This window comes from Gigantopelta aegis, chromosome 10, assembly GCF_016097555.1.
Source record: "Gigantopelta aegis isolate Gae_Host chromosome 10, Gae_host_genome, whole genome shotgun sequence".
NCBI lineage: Eukaryota > Metazoa > Mollusca > Gastropoda > Neomphalida > Peltospiridae > Gigantopelta > Gigantopelta aegis.
In genome coordinates, this window is record NC_054708.1 from 56,216,033 (window position 1) to 56,228,585 (window position 12,553).

Genomic DNA, 12,553 nt, shown 5'->3' on the forward strand with positions numbered 1-12,553 from the left:
AATAAGACGGCGTTATTGTTTGCCCTGTCCTGTTTTGTGGCGTACCCAAATCAGTCCATCGATTGTCCTTGTTCTGCGAACAAATTGTCTGCTGCTTAATGTGAAGTCATACTTCCAGAGGAACCCATTTATGATATGATATCCGTAACAAATGCCAACAAAAGTGTAGCTTGTTCCGCTTTCCGTTTGTGCCACAAACGTCCGCTTTCCAATACTTCACTTTTATTTATGGAATTATTTTATTAGTGATGGTGGCAATGGTGTTTCCTGCTGTAAATATATGTAGTGCTTATTGTTATAAATCATGTGATGGTTCTTTGTTTTTAATGGAATTGAGAAGCGATTACATTGTGTTGTATTTTGATCTTATGCCAGTCACATATAGTATGCAACTGTTCATAGTAAAAAATATCCAACTCAAGAATCCCTTAATACAATAATCATGAATTAAAATTTCTGCAAAAGATATGTTTTTAAAGTATGTAATTAAAAACTATCTGCTATGAAAATATACTTTAAATGAAGACACTGATATCTGGAATTCTAGAAATACCGAGAGCACTTTCGTCTTTGCTGAACCAGTCGACGAAATAACTCCTTCCCATGGAAAACGTTAATGCGCCGATTTTCTTTAAAGTTACATTATCTGGTTACCATATTATAACATCATGTACAAATGTGAAATACAAGCTCAAATGCACTTTTATAAAAAAATAAAAAAGAAAGAAATGTTTTATTTAACGACGCACATTTTAATTACAGCTATATGGCGTCAGACATATGGTTTAGGACCACACAGATTTTGAGAGGAAACCCGCTGTCGCCACTACATGGGCTACTCTTCCGATTAGGAGCAAGGGATCTTTTATTTGCACTTCCCACAGGCAGGATAGCACAAACCATGGCCTTTGTTGAACCAGTTATGTATCACTGGTCGGTGCAAGTGGTTTACACCTACCCATTGAGCCTTGTGGAGCACTCACTCAGGGTTTGGAGTCGGTATCTGGATTAAAAATCCCATGCCTCGACTGGGATCCGAACCCAGTACCTACCATCCTGTAGACCGATGGCCTACCACGACGCCACCGAGGCCGGTACTTTTAAAAAAGTCGTGTGTGTTTGCTATGCACGGATATCGTCAAACGTATACGCTTGATTCGTTTCCTGTGCCGCCATAGCTCGGCAAAGCACAAACGACAGCCTGTTGTCACTTTCAGTTAACACGTGCGTTTGCCGATTTCAAATTGTAGGGTTCGTCTCAAAAAATTAAAAGAGAAATCTTGCGCTGTAGTTAAAACCGGTTTGATCTTGACAACGTATTATCGACAGTCGTACCTTCCTATTTCAGAATTGATATTTTATAAAGTGTTAGTAGAACTTTCAAAGTTTAGTTTGTATACTAGTAACACATTAATCGTGTATATATTTTTAACATAAAATATACTAAAGTAGACAATGAACGTTTTCACTTCTTAATTTTACGTGTTAAAATCGACAAGTTCAAATAAATATTATTTCGTTTGGAAAGGGTAAAGTTGGAGGGGGGGGGGGGGGTTAACGACATCAAAGATAAAGCATATTGATTTAATAATCATCCGACCCCATACAACCGTAAATAAAATGTTTTGAGAGCGTCGTTAAATAAAACATATCCTATCCTTCCTTCCATCTGCTGTTGGATGTCTAACATTTGGTAATTTTGACATATAATCTTAGAGAGGAATCGAGTGCATGTGCAGGGGGAGGGTATTGGAGGTCGAAACCCTTACTTGCCCAACCTTAAAAAAAATTGAAATGTATTTTTTGGGGGAGCATGGCCCCATATAAACTTCGCTTAACACAGTCTATAACCCCAACCCCGCTGAAATCCCTGCACGCGCGCCTTGGAAACCCGCTACATTTTTTTTTTTTTTTAGCCAGGGATTGTTTATATGTACCATCCCACAGACAGGATATCACATACCATGGTCTTTTTGTATACCCGCCGATGGGGATCGATCCTAGACTGACCGCGCATTTCCCAAAAACACCTTTTTAGGTCTAAGTAATAAATAAAAATAACATATAGTCTTGAAAATGTTACGTAAATCGAACATAGGACCCTCTTCTTCTACCCCTAGAGCGTTACGTAATTAGTAACACCCCCTTACATGTAACACGTATGCCAACAGCTGGCCACTGTCAAAATTTCAAGGCAAATCACCCACCCACCGACTCCTGGAAAGGCGTTGTACCATACCTCAATGGATATAAATATGTTTTGGAGATATGAGACGACACCTCAATCAAGACAATTAAATTTGTTCAAAAATTGTGAAATCTCATTGGATCTCGTGTTGCTGAATTCTATACTTATGATAAGCCAATGAAAACCGAGATCGGTACGAGCCCGTCAAAAGTGTTACACTTTCAAAATCATGGCTTTGTTTTTGATCTGGATAAGCCAGCGTAGGGAAACCAATGCGGAGTGCGGCGTCATATATGCACCAAACGTAATTGGATTTTCTGTTCTATATGCTTAAATAATAAAAATATTCCAGGGAATGTAGTTTTAACGATGATGAATATTGTGCTAACAACTACATTAACATGGACGTTTCAGTAGCAAATTAGGCAAACTGCTGCGATGTGGGCGGAAGGGCATGCATTGTGTTATTTCTTTTGCAACCAAATCTGCTATTTTTGTCGCAAAAAATACACGTTACATCGGTTAATGTGTCTGCACTATTAAACCACCCTCGAACTTCAGCCGAACATTCTTTGTATGACCTTGAGACAAAACAATTTTCCCAATCTTTGAACAATTACAATTTTATTGTGTGTGTAAATACGCGACACCTTTTTATGTGTACTGTACCACGCAATGCAAATAACATACCACGACTTTTGATCTGTCATGCTTGTTAATGGGCGTTATGTTTAATGAGATATTTCATAAAAACGTAAATCCCCTAGAAACACCAGATCATTTGAGATTGCAAAATGTATCGGCTTTGTCGACTGGAGATGTAAACGAAAATAATAGTCCCATAGTTTTTATGATGGAAATTAAGCACTTGATCGTGAACAATGTCGGTATATTGTTAATTTATATGTTTGCTAGCAAAGAGTATTATAAAAACACACAATGCACTTCTAGCAACTGATGTGTATTTTCCCCCTGAAGAATCGAATGAATACGTGAGCTATTTCTTAAAGCGATCACCAGAATTATGACGATAAACGATTATGGATAATTGCTACAACTACGCATTCACCGAACAGTAAACACACCATACTGCTTCATGTCATACTTTGCTAGAACCACAAGGTGTTTACGTTCCGAAGCCACTTAAGCAAACATTTGTTCAGCTTTTCAACGGGAAACCCAACACATGTAGTCCGTTCATTACATCTGGGGCCTAATTCACTATACTCGAAACTTTGTAATATCGGAACGCCAAAAAAAAGAAGACTTGCAAGGACTATTCGATGTTGGTTCAGAAAGCTTAAAAGAGCTTTGTTAAAGGGACATTCCTGAGTTTGCTGCAATGTTTCAGATGTTATCGACTAAAAGATACTTTTTGACGACTGTAATTACATATCGAATATATTTTTCTGCATAAATTATTAGTGGCTGTATATTAAACGCGTTTCTGGTCGTTCTAATATATGTACTAGGTTAAATTTCATTTTATTTCCTAAAAAATATTCTTACAAATATTAAGACGACAAGAAACATCGTCGGAAACATCTTACAATGCAGCGAACTCGGGAATGCCTCTTTAATCATTACATGTATTTTTGCATTGCAAATTGCTAGATTGAAAAGCCGAGTGAGTTTAGTGAATTAGGCCCTTGATCGCTAATGCATTTTTAAAACTGTTGGATTTTTATATTGATGTTGATCATCACCTTAGATTTGCGTTTACCATAGTTTGACACCCAATAGCCGGTGTATTTTTCGTGCTGGGGTGTCGTTAAACATTCATTCATTCATTCATTCTAATGCATTTTAAAGGTGCAGTGTGTCCTCCCTATTAGAACTGTGCCACATCATTTATCAAATACAAACAACTTACTGTTGGGATAAACTTCTTTTTTTCCTTCCCCCGCTATCAATGTTTATCGTCAACTACCTTAACATGGATCGACACTGTTTAAATACATTTTGGTACACACTAAATAGACCAGAGGTGTCTCTACAAATACTAAGCTTACACACACACACACACACACACACAAACACGCACACACCTACAACCCTCCTCCCCCACACATACAGTGAGAGAGATTGAAATTGAGAGAGAGAGAGAGAGAGAGAGAGAGAGAGAGAGAGAGAGAGAGAGAGAGAGAGAGAGAGAGAATCCACCATCACCACCCAAAAGTTCCACTAAAAAGAAAACAAAAACTGCACGCAACATTTAAACTTGACCAAAAAAATGGATTCGAAAAATGACGCATCGATGTAGGAAAGTTAGTTTGTTTTATTTAACGACACCACTAGAGCACATTAATTTATTAATCATCAGCTATGGAATGTCAAGTGTAGTCGTAGAGGAAATCTGCTACATTTTACCCTTAGCAGCAAAGGCTATTTTATGTGCTTTCCCTGAGATACATAAATACATACCAGTCGTGGGAAACTAGTTGGGACGGATTAAACCAACCATAGAATCATCCACTGAGGTGATTCGATCCTACGACACAAACACCTGAGGTAAGCGCTTTACCGACTGAATTAGATCTCGCCTCCCAGTAGACGTAAACACTAATATGATATATAACTTAGAAACCCCACAGCTTCTTTTTTCTTTTAAATAGTATATTAACTGTGTGGTTTAGTTGTTTATCCACTGAACTAAAGGCGGATAGGTATTAGATTCGCACCCCGGTACCAGTCCGGTCCCACCCAGATGATTGTTAACGGGCCATGAGCTTTAAAAATACCATGGTCAAGTACATTTTCAACAAAAGTTCAACCGGAAGAAATATATCATGTCGTTACGTGTTTTCGATAGGATCAGCGAAAGAAATGATCATAAAACAAAGTGAAAGATATTGTTAAAAACAAGGAAAGATGTTTATAATAAATAGACCATTTCATGGTTTTTTTAGTAAGACGATTTTTATGTCAATACGTGTTGTGTGAAAAACATATTTTTACATATCACTCGTTGACATAAACATCGTATTCGAAAACCCCCACGAAAGAGCCTCTATGTATTTCACAGTAAGCAATACCTAACCACATACCATATATTGGACAGGCAGTTTGTACCCAGGACATCGTGGTTGGACATTAACTGTATAAGTACGATAATTAAATTTTATTTCAAAAATAAAAAGGGTAAACATACTGAATATTACTAAAACTAGTATACCCACATTCTGTTACCTTTAAATCCATACCATTGTTTGTTTTTGTTTGCTGTCTTTTTTAGACAAACAAATTCAAATGCAAATAACAAAATTCTTTCTAACGAGTTTCCATACAATTATATTAAAAGCATATTGTCACAGACCACTGACCTATTTAATGGTTTAACAAATTATTACCTGAACAAAAATAATTTGATTTGTCCCTAAATGTACTTTATTCAACCATCTTCATAACCACCATACTCCATTTATTAATGAGATTTTCTAATAATAATTGAATTATGGCAATGGTCCATAATTCAAAAACTAAAATTGCCGAGAGGGATGATATGGATATCTCTCCATCATGGTTCAGTTACGGTGATACGATAGCTAGATTTGGTTTCCAACAATTAATGTAATTTTTTATTTATTATCCATTTTTAGAGAAATACGGTCCTTAAATCCGTGACAGTGTGCCTTTAATTACAATTCAACGATGAAGGCATATACAACAATAATAGTATCGGTTCATTTGACGACATAAAGTTGGTTTACTCTTACCCGTGAAATAGCGATTGCTCCAAAATTGATGTTTTACGAAGCGATCTTAGCGCTAAGTTCATCTTAACTGCATATCTACTTTATACCCTTAAGATGACCTTAGCGCTGAGAATGCTTCGTAAAGCGGGGTCCTGGAATATAAACTAATTATCATATCACTTCAGTTTTGTACATAACACTAAGGTAACAGGTTAATTGTACAGCCCCATGTCACACACGTTCAAGGCACCGGTTACAGTGAAAAAGGAATATGCAAAATATTGTAACAGTTCTACTAACATATTTAGATTATTGCATGAGCGGGAGTGTCATACGAAATTTATGGAACGAGTTTGCGAATTTTGTATTCCCCGAGCGTATGGCACTCCCGTGAATATTATAATTATTTATTATTCACAAACAGTGTTTTATAACGAACGTCGATGTTAATAACATTCAGCTATATCACTTACAGTGAAGCTGAATGATGTCAATATCATAGCCGCGAAAGTCGCAAGCTTGCAACTGTTATAGCAACTACAGTGACATCAGAAGTGTGCCATGACAGTTTTTTTTAATGTATTATTAAAGATAGCGTCGGAAAATACGATATTTATGTAACCGTTTATTGTAGACCATATGGAATGAATGAATGAATGTACGGATGTTTAACGACACCCCAGCATACATCGGCTATTGGGTGTCAAACTATGGTAGACCATATAGATAATAACATAACATACATGAACACCCACCCACCCATCTGTTCATCTAATACATCTTTGTTTTGGCATTGCAATGTATCGTTACAGCACGTATTTAGGATTAGTTGAATTGGACATGACAATGTGTTTGGTATACTGTTAAGAATAAGAACAAATGGGAATTACAAACATCATTGATCATTTGACTGAATGCGCCAAGAATAGCTCCTCATGTCACTGGGCATTACAAATGACCGAGACAGGACAACAGCACACATAGCCTGTTTACTGTCTTGTGTGGGTACAGCTGTAAAGACTATAATCATGAAAGTGACCAGTCAATGATTGGACTACACTAAAATTAGGCTTGGTCTTTACATTCCTGTTCATTTAAACTTATTTTCGTGGTTATATCCAATTAAGGTTCAAGCACGCTGTCCTAGGCACATTCACGTCAGCTATCTGGGCTGTCTGTCCAGAGCAGTGAGTTAATTCTTATTGCTAGTGGTTAGTGAGAGAGAAGAGGGTGTAGTGGCCTTACACCTATCCGCTGAGTCGTTAAAACTCGCTCTGGGTAGGAGCCAGTACCGGGCTGCGAACCCTGTACCTACCAGTCTTATGGTGGCTTAACCACCGAGGCCGGTGGTCTTTACATAACTGGGGGTTAATAAAGACACGTTTTTAACTTTCGCAAAGAGCTACACTGAAACAAAATCCACATACCTTGTAAAAAGATGGGTTTTTTATTACTTTTTGTTATTATTATTAGTAGTAGTAGTAGTAGTAGTAGTAGTAGTAGTAGTAGTAGTAGTAGTAGTAGTAGTAGTAGTAGTAGTAGTAGTAGTAGTATTGTAATTTTAAAAAGTCATTGTAACATTGTAACGTAATTGACCTAACATGCAATGCAAGGAGATGTCTGTAACCTGTTTGATCATAATAATTGTTACCTATACACTGTCTAGTCTTTATGCAGGACATTCACGTTTCTTCTTCTATCGCACGATTCACAACTGTACAAGCATGCCATCGGTGGGGAAATCTGAGGACACAATCGGATAGATTGCGAACGTGAATGAATGAATGAATGAACATTTTTTAACGACACCCCAGCACGAAAAATACATCGGCTCTTGAGTGTCAACTATGGTAAAGGCAAAACTTAGAGATGGTCAACATGAATATAAAAATTCAACAGTTAAATAAAAATAGTGTAAAGAACTGTGTAAAAAACCAAATATCACAAATAGGTAATATTGAACTTTGGAATAGAAGTCAGTATCACGTAGTAACTGTAATATATATTCCGGGTGGAACGAAAGGATTCCATTACATTACGTTGTCCAAATATATATTTTCTAGTTTCTGTCAGATGCTTACACTCCACCACAATGTGGCGTACCGTCAGAGTAGCCTACACCGACAGTGCACACACTGCGGTGGAGGATCCTTCCTCAAGATAAACATGTGGGAGATTGCGAACAAGTCTGAATCACCAAATTGTTCGTCTTCGCAGACCAACGTTACCAGTAGATTGGCAGACGCAGATTTAGACGCGACACCAAAGTCCTTGTTTTTGGTAAAGTTTTCTGTGCGTAAGTTTGATGTAACGCATTCGACGCACGAAATAAATTTCAAATAATTCATAACTTACGTTTACATAATGTGATTATAACAACATCAACAAAGAGGTAACTGAAATGTGAAAACATAGAGTCAACGGAAATATTTCGAAAATTGTTTTGTTTGTCAGTAATAAAAACAATCCCACTATAAATATATTTGTTTAAAGTTCGATAATATAAAAATGTTTAAATAAATAATAAAAACAAAATTATTGTCAGTTTTATTTTAATATGGCAGTCTAAGAATCTGAAAAAAATGTTCATCCAATCAAAATACACAAGTCATTGTTATATCATATTCAAAGTTTGTGGATTTAAGATCCCCTCCCCCCATTAACATCTAAATACGATCAATGAAAGATCTATGAGTAAATGCAAGTGTTTTCATATGTTGCTTTTCACTGTTTCTATGATACACACGACCAGCGTTCCCGATGTGGTCATTTGGGGTTAATGTGAAGCGTTATGGACCAATCCTGCGAAAGTTTTTTTCGCACAACCTGGCTGAATGCATACATAGTATCTTTCTACGATGTTTGCGAAAAGTAGCAACAAAATGTGTTAAAACATGACACAAAGCAATTTACAGACCAAACCGTGCACTCTTGTAGACGCCCGTTGAAGCTGCACCAGTAGCCAAGCAAAGACGCCAATAAACGTCTACTTACAAAAAAATATATTTGCATAAGGAAGCGAAGTGAAATTACCTTCGTAACCCTACTTAAACACCCATGGGTGAGAACTTCATTCGTTATTTATGATAACACATGTCAATAACACACGCGTGTTATCGATTTAAAAGATATACGATTGCCTTCTCCTAGGTGATGACCCTGTCGCCATAGCCATACCATTTAATGAAATAAGCACAACCAAAATTTATTACTCTGTGACGTATAAGTTAAAATGAAATTGATTACTCTGTGACGTATAAGTTAAAGTGAAACTGATTACTCTGTGACATATAAGTTGACTGCAAGCACAAGCGGCGAGGCAATGCTTAGGATGTGACGGAACCATTCAGACAAAGGGTGCACCGAGGGGGTTCGATCTTATGACCCAAACTCTAGCATCGAGCGTTCTAACAACTGAGCCAGATCCCGCCACAAAAAACCCCCAAAAAAAACCCAAAACCCCCAACAGATAATTACAGATACATGTACAAGATAAATTGAAAATTCAACCCAACAAGGGTGTCAAATAGAACAGAAGAGCTATGATGCCGCGGGTATAAAATACCCGATCGCGAAAAATAAATCACGTGCTGGACATTTTCTTAATGTTTTCCCCAACAGCTAACCAAAAAAATACTTCAAATAATAAAGTCCCAAATTACTACCTTGCTTAAAATTCTATTGCATGTACAAATGTATTGATATGGAGATCTGCAATTTAAAGACCATTACTTGGTGAACGTTTACACAAAACGCGAAAGCCACGAATTAGATTCTTGAAAGGACTGAATTTCAAAAGTTATAAGCCGGACCTAGGAAGAAGATCTGAAGGAGTAGGAGGTGGGTAGGGGCAAGTCACATTTTCACCTTTATTTATGTAGAGTAGCACAAAGACGTACATTGTTGTCATCGAGTGAGGTTCACAGGGCCCCCGCCCCCGCCCCAAGTTCCAACGAGTCTGATAAGCAAGGAAAAACTATTAATTAAATAAATAAATAATGATATAATTTAAATGTTCACAAATGTCAAAATAACACTGATCTATGGTAATAGTTAACGGATATACCAGGATCACGAGTGTGTAGCTGGCATAGTAGCCAAACCCAGCTGAATGTTGACGGTGGTCAAGTGGCCGGCTTGCAGAATCGGAAACTCATGCGTTGCATGCAAACCAACAATGATGGTCTAATTTCGTTTCCTGCTTATACAAATCATGCTCGTCACTCAACTCGTTTGCTTAATCAACATGTCTAACATGTCGAACAGAATCCAATGTTAGCGGGTAAGTGCGACAAAGGGGGTAAAGTATAGTAATGGTGGATTATTTGTCACTCAATTAATTTTATTTGTGCATGACAGGTTTGCGTGGGCAGGCCTTGTTTGTCTGACTGTAGCACTCCATGTTCATATTAGTTGCTTGCTAATCTAGAGCGTCATGTCATAAACAAAATTGCTTTTGGCGCCAAATTGAGTCCTGCTTGTAGCATTCTGTCTAATTAGCTTTTGTTATGCCACACAAGACGATGGTTTTCAAATGTACTTAGTAAGTGCAAATATGTGAAAAATACACATCTAAAACACAAAATAAAACATATAATTACTTTCTGCTTAAAATGATTTGTGATATTTCTCTATTTCTCGCTTGAGAAGCTTTACTACGGAAGACCACGCCATTATAAAGAACATGCATACAGAAAAACAATGGGCTGTTTCTATAATAATATGACTATTTCTGTTACAGGGATTTATAGAGACTAACTAGTTAATGACGTCACATATCTGCTTTATTCTGTGAAGGTAAGAATGGTCAATTCCTCGAGGCTCTGCCAAGCGGAATTTCTCATTCGGCCTGAACAGGATAAAGCAGATATCCGACGTCATTAATTAATTATTATCTTTATCCCGCAGACCATAAACATTAAGGGGAAACGATGTTATTTGTGTTATTTCAGCCACACTACGGTAACCTAGAGGTCAAATGACCGATTTTGTAATTTAGGCTGAGTGTGACGTCAAAAGTCATATCCTGCTAGTCATCGTCAATAGAAACGGTGGTTGCAGGAAAACGTTATCTGTGGGTAGAGTAGATTACATTCCCTTAACATTTTTTCACAGTAACATGTTTCTAATTTTTTAAAAATCTTTGCTAAACAATGGCCATTATGTGTACATCCAGATGTGATAACAACGTGTTATAAGTAACCCGAAATATGAACATTTCTCCTTATGCATTCACGGGTGTTTCACTATATTTCCTTTATAATGTCACCATAAAAACTCTATACTGGCTTCCATTATATACAAAAGAGTTATGTAGAGCCCTATGGCTTAAAAAAGCAAAAAAAAAAACTATCAGTCTTTTAATAATATAAATTTGGGTGTCACATTTCCCGTGTGAGCATGCTTGCTAATACATAAAATTAGTTTGTTAAGTTTCATTACCTGCCGACCTAAAGGTTGTAAGTCTGACAATCTGATTACCTGGAAACCGCTCTCCGACGAGATTCGTGCTCGCTGCTCGATGGCGACCCTGAAAATCTGCAGGTAGCAGACGACAATAATGATCGCTGACGGGAAATAGAACAGGCACATGACCGTGGCCGTTACAGTAGTGTTTTGGTAATACGGCTCGCAGTTGATGCCGACGTCATCATAGTAGTACTGGCCGAAACCTAAGACCACCGTGCCATAGACGATGAAACAGATGAACCAGGTAAGGACCACGGTGATGATAACGTTGTTGCGCGTTACGATCACCGGGTATCTGAGAGGGTGGAATATAGAAATGTAGCGATCCACGGCTATGAGGACGAGAGACAGAGTCGATTCGTGGAACAGGCTGGATATGAACAACGCCTGCATCCTGCAGATGGGGTCTCCGAACGGCCAGCAGTGAAAGAGTGCGGGATACACGCACAGTGGCAGCACTAGAAGACCCATGCCGCAGTCCGTGCAAGCCAATGACGTCATCAGAATACGCGTAGTGTCCAGAATGAATCCCCTGGTTCGCCGTGAGCTCAGGACGATGAGACAGAGAATGTTTCCACCGATGACCAGAAAGCACATCGTAGTGACGATGATCGTCTTAATGATATCCACGAAATCAGGATGCCTTTTTGGGTTGTTTTCACACAGTTGATCATCATTCAACATAGTGCTATTTTAGACATGTTCGGACATAAAACAAAGCTTTCGAATTCGAACGCGATACGTGAACACCGTCATTCAACAGTAATTATTGAGGAATAATATTACCTATTCATCATATAAATTTTTCTTTTTTTTCCCTTTAAAAAAAATAAAAAATCCGTTCCTCTGAATGTCAAGTAGTATGCAAAAGTTGCTTTAATGATATACTGGGGATGTTGTCAAACATCCATTCCTTTCCTTTGAAACCTTGATATATAAACTTGAAAATGAATCGAGGATAAGAAAACCGTGCCACGGGACCCCTTTCTACACTATCGCGAGCAGAAGACAAGCCGAGAGTGGCACTGAACTGCTAGCAGCTGACCATTACCGATATGATTAAATCGGAACAGTGTAATCCGCTCAGCGCATCTGCCGATCGAGTCGTAATAGGCCGTCGTAAGTATCACCATTGAGAAAGTCGCAAAGATCTGAACGTAAATCACGCCTTTTACTGGAGCATCAATAAACATCGAATCAT

The 12,553-nt window shown here is 37.8% G+C and overlaps 1 protein-coding gene across 1 annotated transcript; it reads right to left on the reverse strand.

Annotated features, from left to right (window-relative positions):
• Positions 1-6,689: 6,689 nt before the first annotated feature.
• On the reverse strand, positions 6,690-12,036 carry LOC121383705 (histamine H2 receptor-like). Its single transcript, XM_041513799.1, has 2 exons — positions 11,326-12,036; positions 6,690-6,743 (listed from the first exon to the last, which is right to left on the reverse strand). The coding sequence occupies exons 1-2, from the start codon at positions 12,034-12,036 to the stop codon at positions 6,690-6,692; spliced, it is 765 nt and encodes a 254-aa protein (XP_041369733.1).
• Between the last annotated feature and the right edge of the window lie 517 nt (positions 12,037-12,553).